This window comes from Oncorhynchus mykiss, chromosome 18 (genome assembly GCF_013265735.2).
Source record: "Oncorhynchus mykiss isolate Arlee chromosome 18, USDA_OmykA_1.1, whole genome shotgun sequence".
NCBI classification, from domain to species: domain Eukaryota; kingdom Metazoa; phylum Chordata; class Actinopteri; order Salmoniformes; family Salmonidae; genus Oncorhynchus; species Oncorhynchus mykiss.
In genome coordinates, this window is record NC_048582.1 from 35,260,078 (window position 1) to 35,277,976 (window position 17,899).

The 17,899-nt window shown below is 44.7% G+C and overlaps 1 protein-coding gene across 1 annotated transcript in view; it reads left to right on the top strand.

Moving 5' to 3' along the window:
• The window catches only part of LOC110496082 (probable ATP-dependent RNA helicase ddx6), an 80,468-nt gene that overhangs the window by 15,881 nt on the left and 46,688 nt on the right, over positions 1-17,899 (top strand). The window contains exon 9 of the mRNA XM_036952544.1: positions 4,283-4,411. Within this exon, the coding sequence (XP_036808439.1) occupies positions 4,283-4,411 (129 nt within the window). The remainder of the gene's footprint in view (positions 1-4,282; positions 4,412-17,899) is intronic.

The following is a 17,899-nucleotide window of genomic DNA, read 5'->3' on the forward strand; positions in this document are numbered from 1 at the left end:
TCCGTCGACCTCTACCAGGAATTAATTTCAATTAACAATTGTGCCTTGTTAAAAGTACATTTTGTGGAATTTCTTTCCTTAATGCGTTTGAGCCAATCAGTTGTGTTGTAACAAGGTAGGGGGTATACATAAGGTGGCCCTATTTGGTAAAAGACCAAGTCCATATTATGGCAAGAAGAGCTCAAATAAGCAAAGAGAAACAACAGTCAATCATTACTTTAAGACATGAAGGTCAGTCAATCAGGAAAACTGCAGTCGCAAAAACCATCAAGCACTATGATGAAACTGGCTCTCATGAGGAAGACCCAGAGTTACCTCTGCTGCAAAGGATACATTTATTAGAGTTAACTGCACCTCAGATTGCAGCCCAAATAAATGCTTCAAAGTTCAAGTAACAGACACACCTCAACATCAACTGTTCAGAGTAGACTGTGAATCGCTCCTTCATGGTCGAATTTCTGCAAAGTAACCACCACTAAAGGACGCCAATGAGGAGACGAGACCTGCTTGGGCCAGGAAACACGAGCGATGGACATTAGTCCGGTGGAACTCTGTCCTTTTGGTCTGATGATTCAAACGCAGAGTAGTTGAACGGATTATACCGGCATGTGTTGTTCCCACCAGAAAGCATGGAGGGGGAGGTGTGGGAGTGCTTTGCTGGTGACATTGATTTGTTGTTGTTGAATTCAAGGCACGCTTATCCAGCATGGCTAACAGCATTCTGCAGCGATACGCCATTACGTCTTGTTTGTGCTTAGCCCCACTATCATTTGTTTTTCAACAGGACAATGACCCAACACACCTCCAGGCTGTGTAAGGACTATTTGACCAAGAAGGAGAGTAATGGAGTGCTGCATCAGATGTCCTGGCCTCCAGTCAACCAATCTCAACACAATTGATGGTTTGGGATGAGTTGGACTGCAGAGAGAGGGAAAAGCAGTCAACAAGTGCTCATTATATGTGGGAACTCCTTCAAGACTGTTGGAAAAGCATTCTATGTGAAGCTGGTTGAGAGAATGCCAAGTGTGCAAAGCTGTCATCAAAGGAAAAAGATGGCTACTTTGAAGAATCTCAAATATTTATTTTGATTTAACACTCTTTTTGGTTACTACGTGATTCCATGTGCTCTTTCATAGTTTTGTCGTCACTATTATTCTACTATGTAGAAAATAGTAAAAATAAAGAAACCCTTGAATGAGTAGGTGTGTCCAAACTTTGGACTGGTACTGTTTTTCACTTTAAATTTGATCGTACTTGACCATTTTTATTCACAAATGCTGGTGACATGCTTGCACTTTGGAACCCTGACCACCCGCCAATGTGGCCAGTGAAATAGACACAGTTGAAGTCGGAAGTTTACATACACTAAGGTTGGAGTCATTAAATCTCGATTTTCAACCACTCCACAAATTTCTTGTTAACAAACTATATTTTCGGCATGTCGGTTAGGACATCTTCTTTGTGCATGACACAAAGTAATTTCCCCAACAATAGTTTGCAGACAGATTATTTCGCTGGGTCAGAATTTTACATACACTAAGTTGACTGTGCCTTTTTAAATAGCTTGGGAAATTCCAGAAAATTATTTCATGGCTTTAGAAGCTTCTGATAGGCTAATTGACATTACTTTGAGTCAATTGGAGGTGTATCTGTGGATGTATTTCAAGGCCTACCTTCAAACTCAGTGCCTCTTTGTTTGACATCATGGAAAAAGCAAAGGAAATTAGCCACAGCAAACCCACAGTTTCATCAGCTGAGATCAGCCACCCAGACAGACTACCTTGCAAGTAAAGAAGCCAGATGTGAAGGTCCTGGGCTGGTGTGGTTGCACATGGTCAGCGGTTGTGAGCCCGGTTGGGCGTACTGCGAAATTCTCTAAAATGACGTTTGTCACTTAACATCAAATTCTCTGGCAACGGCTTATATGGACTTTCTTGCAGTCAGCCCGCCAATTGCACGCTCCCTCAACTTGAGACATCTGTGGCATTGTGTTGTGTGACAACTGTACTTTGTAGAGTGGCCTTTTATTGTACCCAGCACAAGGTGCACCTCTGGAATGCTCATGCTGTTTAATCAGCTTCTTGATATGCCACCTGTCAGGTGGATTGATTTATCTTGGCAAAGGAAAAATGCTCACTAACAGGATTGTGAACAAAATTTGAATGAAATAAGCTGTTGGTGCGTATGGAAAATTTCTGGTATCTTTTATTTCAACTCATGAAATATATATTTTTTAACCTTTTTTTATTTACCTAGGCAAGTCAGTTAAGAACATTCTTATTTACAATGACTGCCTACACTGGTCAAACCCTGATGACGCTGGGCCAATTGTGCGCCGCCTGTGGGACTCCCAATAACGGCCGGTTGTGATACAGCCTGGATTCAAACCAGGGTGTGCAGTGACTCCTAGCACTGAGATGCAGTGCCTTAGACCGCTGCGCCACTGCGAGCCCAAAACATGGGACCAACACTTTACATGTTGTGTTTTATATTTTTGTTCAGTGTAGTTGGTGTTGACATTCAGTTATTGGCATTTTTTTATCGATGTTCTGAGTGTTTGCATTAAGAGTGTGTTGTCCATGATGGTTCATAGGTACTTAACTCCGTACTCTACCTCTTCACCTCCCAGGACTAGGTGGCTCATTGGATCTGCGGAAATTATTGTGCACTTGTTTTGTTGTTGATTAGTGTTACACAGTTGCTATTGCAACTAAAGGACTCAGTACATGGGAAACAAGATTCTCAGGTCTGATGAAACCGAGATTGAACTCTTTGGTCTGAATGCCAAGCGTTACATCTGGAGAAATCCAGGCACTGCTCATCACATGGCCAATACCGTCACTACGGTGAAGCATGGTGGTGGCATCATGCTGTTGGGATGCTCTTCAGCGGCAGGGACTGGGGAAACTAGTCCGAGTCGAGTTAAAGATGCACAGAGAGATCCTTGATGAAAGCCTGCTCCAGATTGTGGCAACGATTCACCTTCAAATTTGACAATGTCCCTATGTACACAGCCAAAACAACGCAGGAGTGGCTTCGGGACAAGTCTCGATGTCCTTGAGAGACCCGGACTTGAACCCGATCGAACATCTCTGGAGAGACCTGAAAATATCTGCAGCGACGCTCCCCATCTAACCTAACAGAGCTTGAGAAGATCTGCAGAGAAGAATGGGAGAAACTCCCCAAATACAGGTGTGCCAAGCTAGTAGTGTCAGACCCAATAAGACTCAAGGCTGTAATCGCTGCCAAAGATGCTTCAACAAAATGAATACTTAATTAAGTAATTTCAGTTTTAATACATTTGCAAAAAAATCTTAACCTGTTTTTGTTTGATTATGTGGTATTTTGTGTAGATAGCACAAATTAATCAATTTTAAAATAAGGCTGTAACGTAGCACAATGTGGGGGGAAAAATCAAGGGTTCTGAATACTTTCCGAATGCACTGTATGGGGTGGACTTTTTCCCGAGAGACCATGCCACTCAATCGTTTCAGAGAGATTCTGCCACACCTGCGGCAGGTGCACATGAAACGAGGCCCGTGAAAACTGTTCAGTGCAACAGTTTTTTTGTTTGTGGGGCTTGCTCACACAAAGCCACGAAGCTGTGTGCTGACTGTGGGCCAGAAGCATAAAGGGAAGACAACATTGTTTCATGCTAAATACATGCATGCATGTAACACTACATTTTCCAGTACAATCAACAAATAATTTTGTCATGAATATATTTCCACAAATGCATTTATGCAGTTCATCCTTTACAATTGTTCATGCGCTGGTGGTTTTGTTTAGGAATACGGCAAATAATTTCAGCCGTGCACCTGGCTGGTTATATTATTAATCTTTTAAGTTTCTACTTTGTCAAAAGAAGCTATAACCGGACTATATTAATTACTATAACCAGTTACTACAAATAATGCGCTAATGTTTTCATTGCAAGGGGAATGAAATTACGGCTATAGGCCTATGTTTTGTCAAGGATATGTTTTGTATAATTAAACAATCTAAACAAATACATTTTTTGTTTATTTCCTCATTTATTCATGCAATTTTTCCTTGACAATAGTTTAATGCACTATTTATCAAGCATTGGTGTTCTTGTATGTCCGTTTCGTCTTAAGTTGCTGCAAGGGTCTAGCCGTGTGTGTGTGCCCATGCACCTGTGTAGTTATCCTAGCATTGATTTCCTCAGGCACTTCAATAACCCTCTCTCCTCCTTTTTTCTCTTTTCTTGTCCCCCTTTCTGTCATCACGCTCTCCTCCCTTTCTGCTCCCTCTCCACCAGGCCAAGCACCTGCAGAAGCCCTATGAGATCAACCTGATGGAGGAACTGACTCTGAAGGGCATCACCCAGTACTATGCCTACGTCACTGAGAGACAAAAAGTCCACTGTCTCAACACGCTCTTCTCACGGGTAAGCCTTGAAAACATTGGACGCATATACACTTTTTTTTAATGTGAATGTACATGTAGTCTGGTATGTGGGCGCAGATCAGTGTACCACAAAGCCTTTACGGGCAGCCTTTATTACCGTTGGTAGTAATGAGTTTGACAGTTTGAATGGGCTCTTTTTTAAAGAGGATCCCATCAGCTTTCTAAAGGCTAGGCCTGCTATATTTATTTATCAAATTTCCTAATAATGGTCCATTCTAAATCAAAAAGTTGCCAAAAGTTTTTGAGAATGACACAAATATTAATTTTCACAAAGTTTGCTGCCTCGGTGTCTTTAGATATTTTTGTCAGATGTTACTATGGAATACTGAAGTATAATTACAAGCATTTCATAAGTGTCAAAGGCTTTTATTGACAGTTACATGCAGTTGATGCAAAGAGTCAATATCTGCAGTGTTGACCCTTCTTTTTCAAGACCTCTGCAATCCGCTCTGGCATGCTGTCAATTAACTTCTGGGCCATATCCTGCTGGAAAAGGCACTGTTCGTCACCAAACTGTTCCTGGATTGTTGGGAGAAGTTGCTCTCTGAGGATGTGTTGGTACCATTCTTTATTCATGGCTGTGTTCTTAGGCAAAATTGTGAGTGAGCCCACTCCCTCGGCTGAGAAGCAACCCCACACATGAATGGTCTCAGGCTGCTTTACTGTTGGCATGAAACAGGACTGATGGTAGCGCTCACCTTGTCTTCTCCAGACAAGCTTTTTTCCGGATGCCCCAAACAATCGGAACGGGGATTCATCAGAGAAAATGACTTTACCCCTGTACCTTTTGCAGAATATCAGTCTGTCCCTGATGTTTTTCCTGGAGAGAAGTGGCTTCTTTGCTGCCCTTCTTGACACAAGGCCATCCTCCAAAAGTCTTCGCCTCACTGTGTGTGCAGATGCACTCACACCTGCCTGCTGCCATTCCGGAGCAGGCTCTGTACTGGTGGTGCCCCGATCCCACAGCTGAATTAACTTTAGGAGACGGTCCTGGCGCTTGCTGGACTTGAGCGCCCTGAAGCCTTCTTCACAACAATTGAACCGCTCTCCTTGAAGTTCTTGATGATCCGATAAATGGTTGATTTAGGTGCAATCTTACTGGCAGCAATATCCTTGCCTGTGAAGCCTTTTTTTGTGCAAAGCAATATTGACTGCGCGTGTTTTCTTGCAGGTAACCATGGTTGACAGAGGAAGAACAATGATTCCAAGCACCACCCTCCTTTTGAAGCTTCCAGTCTGTTATTCGAACTCAATCAGAATGACAGTGATCTCCAGCCTTGTCCTTGTCAACACTCACTCCTGTGTTAACAAGAGAATCACTGACATGATGTCAGCTGGTCCTTTTGTGGCAGGGCTGAAGTGCATTGGAAATGTTTTTGGGGGATTCAGTTAATTTGCATGGCAAAGAGGGATTTTGTTATTAATCTGATCACTCTTCATAACATTCTGGAGTATATGCAAATTGCCATCATACAAACTGAGGCAGCAGACTTTGTGAAAATTAATATTTGTCATTCTCAAAACTTTTGGCCATGACAGTATAGTTAAAGACTAGATTAAATTGACAATAGTCTGATGGGTGACAATATTTTCATTAGTGAATTATGTATTTTCATTTGTGAATGATGCCCAGTGTGTGCAGCCTCTAAGGCAAGAAATGGCACATACCTTTAAAAAAAAAAAAAACTTTTTCAAATCAGTCGCACACATCTGTCTTTGGCCATAGGCCTGTATGTTTTAAAAAGGTTTATATCGCAACTAAAGTGGCAAAATGACTCCAAACAGCCTATAGATCTAGGACCCCTGGAACACGGTTGGAGAGCACATAGTGACACACCTACTGATGACAACTATTGACCACGTCCATAATGTAGGTCTCAAAGAACCTGCAACACAACTACTGACAAATTACTAAACCACTATTGATAACGACCACTGCTGACCAGAACTACACAACTACTGACCACATCTACTGAACCACACACCTACTGACCACAACCACACTCCTACTGACCACCACACAACTAATGACCACAACCACACAACTGACAACACTACTGAACACACAACCACTCAACTACTGACCTCAACCACACTACTGACCACAATTACTATGGACCGACAACTACTGAACCAAAATCACTCAACTAATTGACCATAATAACACAACTACTGAATAAAACTAATGACTACAACTACTGAACTACTCAACTAATGACCACAAGCACACAACTGCTGACCAAAACTACTAAAATACTGACCACAACAGACTACAACAAAACTGACCACACAACTATTGACCACAAGCACATAACTGCTGACCACAACTAATTAACCACACAACTATTGACCACAAATACTGATGCCACAGCTGAGCAGCTTACCGATTGCTGCAGCAGTACACAGCCCATCTGTAAATATCCCATCCAACTACCTATCCCCATATTGTTTTAATTTACTTATTTGCTCTTTTGCACACCAGTATTTCTACTTGCACATCATCATCTGCACGTCTATCACTCCAGTGTTAATTTTCTAAATTGTAATTACTTCGCTACTATGGCCTATTTATTGCCTCCTTACTCCATTTGCACACACTGTATATAGATCTTTCTATTGTGTTATTGTCGCGTTCGTCATAGTAATTGGACCAAGGCGCAGCATGGTATGCGTACATTCTCTTTTAATGAATGAACACCGAACAAACCAACAAAATGAACAAGCGAACCGTGAAGCTAATCAAAATAGTGCAGACAGGCAACTACACAGTCAAGATCCCACGAAACACAAAGGTGAAATGGCTGCCTAAATATGATCCCCAATCAGAGACAACGATAAACAGCTGTCTCTGATTGGGAACCATATCAGTCCAACATAGACATACAAATTCACCTAGATGACCCACCCAAGTCACCATCACACCCCAACCAACACAGAGAAATAACAGCTTACTATGGTCAGGGCGTGACAGTTATTGACTCTGTTTGTTTATCCAATGTGTAATTCTGTGTTTTTTGTCGCACTGCTTTGCTTTATCTTGGCCAGGTCGCAGTTGTAAATGAGAACTTGTTCTCAACTGGCCTACCTGGTTAAATAAAGGTGAAATATAAAATAAATGTAAAAAAGCTCCTGACCATAACCACAGCTCCTGACCATAACTACTGACCACATCCATACTGTAGGGCTAAAGAATCTGCAACACAATCACACAACTACTGATCACTACTAACTAAAGCTACTAAATCACAACAACAAAAATACTGACCACAGCTAATAACCAAATAACTACCAAAACTACTGAATACAACTACTGACCACAACCACACATCTACTGACCACAACTACTGACTACCATTACTGACCCCAATCACACAAATAGTTGAACACTTTTTTTATTTATATAACCTTTATTTAACTAGGCAAGTCAGTTAAGAACACTCTTATTTACAATGACGGCCTAGGAACAGTGGGTTAGTTTGTTCAGGGGCAGAACAATAGATTTTTGTCAGCTCAGGGATTCGATCTAGCAACCTTTCGGTTACTGGCCCAACGCTCTAACCACTAGGTTACTTACTGCCCCATGCACACAACTGCTGACCACTACTGCCTTCATCTACTGAACACAACTGCTGACCACTACTGTAATATCAGATCCATTCTGTGTAACTATTCCTTATTGCCATAACTATTGATTAAACAAATCACAGAATAGTAATTAACTAGGAAGTTGGGGCACCACGGGAAAATGTTGTTTATAGAGTTGCAATTTCCCGACTAACTATTTTATCTTATCGATTAGTCTTCTATTAATGTATTGTTACCTCATCAGTCTCATTCCTGAACGTCGCAAACCCTTAGATATCTGCACCAACCATAACATAAATCATGAATCGGCGATAAACCAATTTGTATAATATTTATTTACTAACTAATCAAATCACATTAGCACACACAGTAGGCCATACATTGACTAACATGATACAAAGAAAAAGTCCCTCGTGGACGAAACCGATATGACGTCTTGGTAGACAAAGTAAAGGGGTGGGGACCGATAAGAAAGAGCGGGAGAACAAAATGAACCCACTACATACATGCATACATACAGTTGAATACGTCCATCGTAAATATGGATATTTAGCACCCTAACAACCGCTCATTTGGATTTTAGAAATCCAATGTACAGTACATATTTTATGAGTGTATGCCTTTGTTGTCCCTCTGATCGCCGGTCCGTCTGCTGGATAGATTGTCAACAGAAAGTCTCTGGTTTGTCCACCAGAGATCTGTCTTTTGTAGTTGTAGCTTGTAGCTTGTTATAATGGATACATCAGAGTACCATTGTATGTTCTTGAGAATGGATCTTTCCGAGTACCATTGTTCTTAGATCACATGCCTTTACCAGACTAAAGTATTTAAACAGCTGCAGCCTGAATAATTGGTCTTTAGTTTGTAGATTTCTTAACTATTTCAGTGTGGGGATGATCTCCACGTTCTTTGGTCTTGTCCTTTGGTAGAGTTGCCAACCATTTCAACATGTAGCGACAGCTTCCATGTTTTCTGGTCTAATGTAAATTTCGCTGGAAGTGGTTTTTATACTGGCGTAGAAACGGGGGCGTTCCATGTCGCCGATGTAAATGTCTGTGTTCACGGAGTGGGGTCACTGACTAGTTCAACTTTATTTGAAAAAGCCTTCTCAATGAGAAAATGTTAACATCTTTCATCTTCTCACAAATAGTTTCATATTTAATCATATACGTTCCACAATATTTAGATGTAAATCTGGTAACTGAGAAATATACACATTCAGAGAAACAGTTATGATGTTCTGCGGTGGTAGTTAGATTACAAATTAGTAAGGAGTTTGACATGTTTGTTCTGTGAGTACTACCCACAGACAATTTCAACTGGTTGGAATACAGAAACATTGTTATATTATTCAACCTTTTGAGGTTAACGTACTGCAAAGTCTTTCTCTGTGGTAACTAAGGGATTCTCAACCTTCATTTTGGCAGAGTGGGGAAAGGAGTTTCTGTATTTATGACCGTCATAAACCTGTTGCGGGAGAGAGAGGGGGTCATGATCCTCACCCAAAACGGGCACGTCATAACAATACTGTAAGGCCACAAATACTGACCTCTGCTACCTAGCACAACCACACATCTACTGAACCACAGACCTACTTACAAATCCTACTGACCACAACACTGCTTACCAACTCAACTACTGACCATAACCACACAACTACTGAACACACAATATGCCACCAGAGGTCTCTTCACAGTCCACAACAGACTGGGAGGCGCACAGTACTACATAGAGCCGATAACATATTGTGAAATCAATCAATCAAATGTATTTATAAAGCCCTTCTTACATCAGCTGATATCTCAAGGTGCTGTAAAGAAACCCAGCCTAAAACCCCAAACAGCAAGCAATGCAGATGTAGAAGCATGGTGGCTAGGAATAACTACCTAGAAAGGCCAGAACCTAGAAAGAAACCTAGAGAGGAACCAGGCTATGAGGGGTGGCCAGTCCTCTTCTGGCTGTGCCGGGGGGAGATTATAACAGAACATGGCCAAGATGTTCAAATGTTCATAGATGACCAGCAGGGTCAGATAATATCTGTTGTGAATTAAATATGTTGTAATTGTATATTGCCTTAATTTAGCTGGACCACAGGAAGAGGAGCTGCTGCCTTAAAAATACACAACTACTGACCACATCCATAATGTAGGGCCTAAAGAACCTGCAACAGAACTACATAACTACTGACCAAAACTACTAAACCACAACTACTGACAACAACCACAAAAATACTGACCACAACTAATAACCACACACCTGCTAACCACAAACAACTGTCCACAACCACAAAAATACTGACCACAACTACGGAACACAATTACTGACCACAACTACTATACTACAATCACACAACTAACTGACCACATGCACACACCTGCTGACCACCACTACTAACCACAGCCACACAGCTGCTGACCACCACTACTAACCACAGCCACACAGCTGCTGACCACCACTACTAACTACATCCACACAGCTGATGACCACCACGACCAACCACACAGCTGCTGACCACAACTACAGTGCCTTGCGAAAGTATTCAGCCCCCTTGAACTTTGCGAACTTTTGCCACATTTCAGGCTTCAAACATAAAGATATAAAACTGTATTTTTTTGTGAAGAATCAACAACAAGTGGGACACAATTATGAAGTGGAACGACATTTATTGGATATTTCAAACCTTTTTAACAAATCAAAAACTGAAAAATTGGGCGTGCAAAATTATTCAGCCCCCTTAAGTTAATACTTTGTAGCGCCACCTTTTGCTGCGATTACAGCTGTAAGTCGCTTGGGGTATGTCTCTATCAGTTTTGCACATCGAGAGACTGACATTTTTTCCCATTCCTCCTTGCAAAACAGCTCGAGCTCAGTGAGGTTGGATGGAGAGCATTTGTGAACAGCAGTTTTCAGTTCTTTCCACAGATTCTCGATTGGATTCAGGTCTGGACTTTGACTTGGCCATTCTAACACCTGGATATGTTTATTTTTGAACCATTCCATTGTAGATTTTGCTTTATGTTTTGGATCATTGTCTTGTTGGAAGACAAATCTCCGTCCCAGTCTCAGGTCTTTTGCAGACTCCATCAGGTTTTCTTCCAGAATGGTCCTGTATTTGGCTCCATCCATCTTCCCATCAATTTTAACCATCTTCCCTGTCCCTGCTGAAGAAAAGCAGGCCCAAACCATGATGCTGCCACCACCATGTTTGACAGTGGGGATGGTGTGTTCAGGGTGATGGGCTGTGTTGCTTTTACGCCAAACATAACGTTTGGCATTGTTGCCAAAAAGTTCAATTTTGGTTTCATCTGACCAGAGCACCTTCTTCCACATGTTTGGTGTGTCTCCCAGGTGGCTTGTGGCAAACTTTAAACAACACTTTATGGATATCTTTAAGAAATGGCTTTCTTCTTGCCACTCTTCCATAAAGGCCAAATTTGTGCAATATACGACTGATTGTTGTCCTATGGACAGAGTCTCCCACCTCAGCTGTAGATCTCTGCAGTTCATCCAGAGTGATCATGGGCCTCTTGGCTGCATCTCTGATCAGTCTTCTCCTTGTATGAGCTGAAAGTTTAGAGGGACGGCCAGGTCTTGGTAGATTTGCAGTGGTCTGATACTCCTTCCATTTCAATATTATCGCTTGCACAGTGCTCCTTGGGATGTTTAAAGCTTGGGAAATCTTTTTGTATCCAAATCCGGCTTTAAACTTCTTCACAACAGTATCTCGGACCTGCCTGGTGTGTTCCTTGTTCTTCATGATGCTCTCTGCGCTTTTAACGGACCTCTGAGACTATCACAGTGCAGGTGCATTTATACGGAGACTTGATTACACACAGGTGGATTGTATTTATCATCATTAGTCATTTAGGTCAACATTGGATCATTCAGAGATCCTCACTGAACTTCTGGAGAGAGTTTGCTGCACTGAAAGTAAAGGGGCTGAATAATTTTGCACGCCCAATTTTTCAGTTTTTGATTTGTTAAAAAAGTTTGAAATATCCAATAAATGTCGTTCCACTTCATGATTGTGTCCCACTTGTTGTTGATTCTTCACAAAAAAATACAGTTTTATATCTTTATGTTTGAAGCCTGAAATGTGGCAAAAGGTCGCAAAGTTCAAGGGGGCCGAATACTTTCGCAAGGCACTGTACTAACCACAACCACACAGCTGCTGACCACAACTACTAACCACAACCACACAGCTGCTGACCACCACTACTAACCACATCCACACAGTTGCTACCCACCACTACTAACCACAACACACAGCTGCTACCCACCACTACTAACCACAACCACAGCTGCTGACCACCACTACTAACCACAACCACACAGCTGCTGACCACCACGACCAACCACACAGCTGCTGACCACAACTACTAACCACAACCACACAGCTGCTGACCACAACTACTAACCACAACCACACAGCTTCTGACCACCACTATTAACCACATCCACACAACAGCTGACCACCACTACTAACCACAACCACAGCTGCTGACCACAACCACACAACTGCTGACCACCACTACTAACCACAACCACACAGCTGCTGACCACCACTACTAACCACACAGCTACTGAACACCACTACTAACCACATAGCTGCTGACCAGCACTACTAACCACAACCACAGCTGCTGGCCACAACCACATAACTGCTGACCACCACTACTAACCACAACCACACAGCTGCTGACCACCACTACTAACCACAACCACACAGCTGTTGACCACAACTGCTGACCACCACTGCTAACCACCACTACTAACCACAACCACACACCTGCTGTCCACCACAACCACACCTGCTGACCACCACTACTAACCACAACCACACAGCTGCTGACCACCACTACTAGCCACACAACTGCTGACAACCACTACTAACCACACAGCTACTGACCACCACTACTAACCACATAGCTGCTGACCAGCACTACTAAACCACAACCACACAGCTGCTGACCACCACTACTAACCACAACCACAGCTGCTGGCCACAACCACATAACTGCTGACCACCACTACTAACCACAACCACACAGCTGCTGACCATCACTACTAACCACAACCACACAACTGCCCACCACCACTACTAAGCACAACCACACAACTGCTGACCACCACTACTAACCACAACCACACACATGCTGACCAACACTACTAACCACAACCACACACATGCTGACCAACACTACTAACCACACAACTGCTGACCACCATTTCTAACCACACAGCTGCTGACCACCACTACTAACCACACAGCTACTGACCACCACTACTAACCACATAGCTGCTGACCAGCACTACTAAACCACAACCACACAGCTGCTGACCACCACTACTAACCACAACCACAGCTGCTGGCCACAACCACATAACTGCTGACCACCACTACTAACCACAACCACACAGCTGCTGACCACCACTACTAACCACAACCACACAGCTGCTGGCCATCACTACTAACCACAACCACACAACTGCTGACCACCACTACTAACCACAACCACACACATGCTGACCAACACTACTAACCACAACCACACACATGCTGACCAACACTACTAACCACACAACTGCTGACCACCATTTCTAACCACACAGCTGCTGACCACCACTACTAACCACAACCACACAGCTGCTGACCACCACTACTAACCACAACCACACAACTGCCCACCACCACTACTAACCACAACCACACAGCTGCTGACCACCACTACTAACCACAACCACAGCTGCTGACCACAACCACCAACCACAACCACACAACTGCTGACCACAACCACGCAGCTGCTGACCATAACCACACCTGCTGACCACCACGACCAACCACACAGCTGCTGACCACCACTACTAACCAACACCACAGCTGCTGACCACCACAACCACAGCTGCTGACCACCATGACCAACCACACAGCTGCTGACCACAACTATTAACCACAACCACATACCTGCTGACCACCATGACCAACCACACAGCTGCTGACCACAACTACTAACCACAACCACATAGCTGCTGACCACCACTACTAACCACATCCACACAACTGCTGACCACCACAACCAACCACAACCACTGCTGCTGACCACAACCACACAACTGCTGACCACCACTACTAACCACAACCACACAGCTGCTGACCACCACTACTAACCACAACCACACAACTGCTGACCACTACCAACCACAACTACACAACTGCTGACCACAACCACACACCTGCTGACCACCACAACTAACCACAACCACACACTTGCTGGCCACAGCTACTAACCACACAACTGCTGACCACCACTACTAACCACACATCTGCTGACCACCACTTCTAACCACAACACAGCTGCTGACCACCACTACTAACCACAACCTCAGCGGCTGACCAGCACTTCTAACTACAACCACAGCCGCTGACCAACACTACTAACCACAACCACACAGCTGCTGACCAACTCTACTAACCACAACCACAGCTGCTGACCAACACTACTAACCACACAGCTGCTGACCAACACGACTAAGCACAACCACAGCTGCTGACCAACACGACTAACCACAACCACACCAGCTTAACACTACAAACCACAACCACAACTGCTGACCACCACTACAAACCACAACCACAGCTGCTGACCAACACTACTAACCACAACCACAGCTGCTGACCACCACTACCAACCACAACTACACAACTGCTGACCACAACCACACACCTGCTGACCACCACAACTAACCACAACCACACACTTGCTGGCCACAGCTACTAACCACACAACTGCTGACCACCACTACTAACCACACATCTGCTGACCACCACTTCTAACCACAACACAGCTGCTGACCACCACTACTAACCACAACCTCAGCGGCTGACCAGCACTTCTAACTACAACCACAGCCGCTGACCAACACTACTAACCACAACCACACAGCTGCTGACCAACTCTACTAACCACAACCACAGCTGCTGACCACCACTACTAACCACAACCACAGCTGCTGACCAACACTACTAACCACACAGCTGCTGACCAACACGACTAACCACAACCACACCAGCTTAACACTACAAACCACAACCACAACTGCTGACCACCACTACAAACCACAACCACAGCTGCTGACCAACACTACTAACCACAACCACAGCTGCTGACCAACACCACTAACACAACCACACCAGCTTACCAACACTACAAACCACAACCACACAACTGCTGATCACCACAACCACACAACTGCTGACCAACACTACTAACCACAGCTGCTGACCAACACTACTGACCACAACCACAGCTGCTGACCACCACTACTAACCACAGCTGCTGACCACCACTACTAACCACAACCACACACCTGCTGACCACCACAACCACACAGCTGCTGACCATAACCACACAATTGCTGACCACCACGACCAACCACAACCACACAGCTTCTGTCCACCACTACTAACCACAACCACAGCTGCTGACAAACACTCCTAACCACAACCACAGCTGCTGACCAACACCACAACCATAGCTGCTGACCAACACTACTAACCACAACCACAGCTGCTGACCAACACTACTAACCACAGCTGCTGACCAACACTACTAACCACAGCTGCTGACCACAACCACAGCTGCTGACCAACAATACTAACCACAACCACATCTGCTGACCAACACTACTAACCATAACCACAGCTGCTGACCAAAACTACTGACCACAACCACAGCTGCTGACCACCACTACTAACCACAGCTGCTGACCACCACATCCACACAGCTGCTGACCATAACCACACAACTGCTGACCACCATGACCAACCACACAGCTTCTGTCCACCACTACTAACCACAACCACAGCTGCTGACAAACACTCCTAACCACAACCACAGCTGCTGACCAACACCACAACCATAGCTGCTGACCAACACTACTAACCACAACCACAGCTGCTGACCAACACTACTAACCACAGCTGCTGACCACAACCACAGCTGCTGACCAACACTACTAACCACAACCACATCTGCTGACCAACACTACTAACCACAACCACAGCTGCTGACCAAAACTACTGACCACAACCACAGCTGCTGACCACCACTACTAACCACAGGTGCTGACCACCACTACTAACCACAACCACACACCTGCTGACCACCACATCCACACAGCTGCTGACCATAACCACACAACTGCTGACCACCACGACCAACCACACAGCTTCTGTCAACCACTACTAACCACAACCACAGCTGCTGACAAACACTCCTAACCACAGTCACAGCTGCTGACCAACACCACAACCATAGCTGCTGACCAACACTACTAACCACAACCACAGCTGCTGACCAACAACACTAACCACAACCACAGCTGCTGACCAACACTACTAACCACAACCGCATCTGCTGACCAACACTACTAACCACAACCACAGCTGCTGACCAACACAACTAACCACAACCACAGCTGCTGACCAACACTACTAACCACAACCACATCTGCTGACCAACACTACTAACCACAACCACAGCTGCTGACCAACACTACTAACCACAACCACAGCTGCTGACCAACACAACTAACCACAACCACAGCTGCTGACCAACACTACTAACCACAACCACAGCTGCTGACCAAAACTACTAACCACAACACAGCTGCTGACCAACACTACTAACCACAGCTGCTGACCAACACTACAACCACAGCTGCTGACCAACACTACTAACCACAGCTGCTGACCAACACCACTAACCACAACCACAGCTGCTGACCAACACTACTAACCACAACCACATCTGCTGACCAACACTACTAACCACAACCACAGCTGCTGACCAACACCACAACCACAGCTGCTGACCAAAACTACTAACCACAACCACAGCTGCTGACCACCACTACTAACCACACAGCTGCTGACCACCACTACTAACCACACAGCTGCTGACCACCACTACTAACCACACAGCTGCTGACCACCACTACTAACCACACAGCTGCTGACCACCACTTCTAACCACAACCACACATAGCTGCTGACCACCACTACTAACCACACAGCTGCTGACCACCACTACTAACCACAAAGCTGCTGACCACCACTTCTAACCGCACAGCTGCTGACCACCACTTCTAACCACAACCACACAGCTGCTGACCACCACTACTAACCACAACCACAGCTGCTGACCACCACTACTAACCACAACTGCTGACCACCACTACTAACCACAACCACAGCTGCTGACCACCACTACTAACCACAACCACAGCTGCTGACCACCACTACTAACTACAACCACAGCTGCTGACCACCACTACTAACCACAACCACACAGCTGCTGACCACCACTACTAACCACAACCACACAGCTGCTGACCACCACTACTAACCACAACCACACAGTTGCTGACCACCACTACTAACCACAACCACACAGCTGCTGACCACCACTACTAACCACAACCACACAGCTGCTGACCACCACTACTAACCACAACCACACAGCTGCTGACCACCACTACTAACCACAACCACACAGCTGCTGACCACCACTACTAACCACAACCACACAGCTGCTGACCACCACTACTAACCACAACCACACAGCTGCTGACCACCACTACTAACCACAACCACACAGCTGCTGACCACCACTACTAACCACAACCACACAGCTGCTGACCACCACTACTAACCACAACCACACAGCTGCTGACCACCACTACTAACCACAACCACACAGCTGCTGACCACCACTACTAACCACAACCACACAGCTGCTGACCACCACTACTAACCACAACCACACAGCTGCTGACCACCACTACTAACCACAACCACACAGCCGCTGACCACCACTACTAA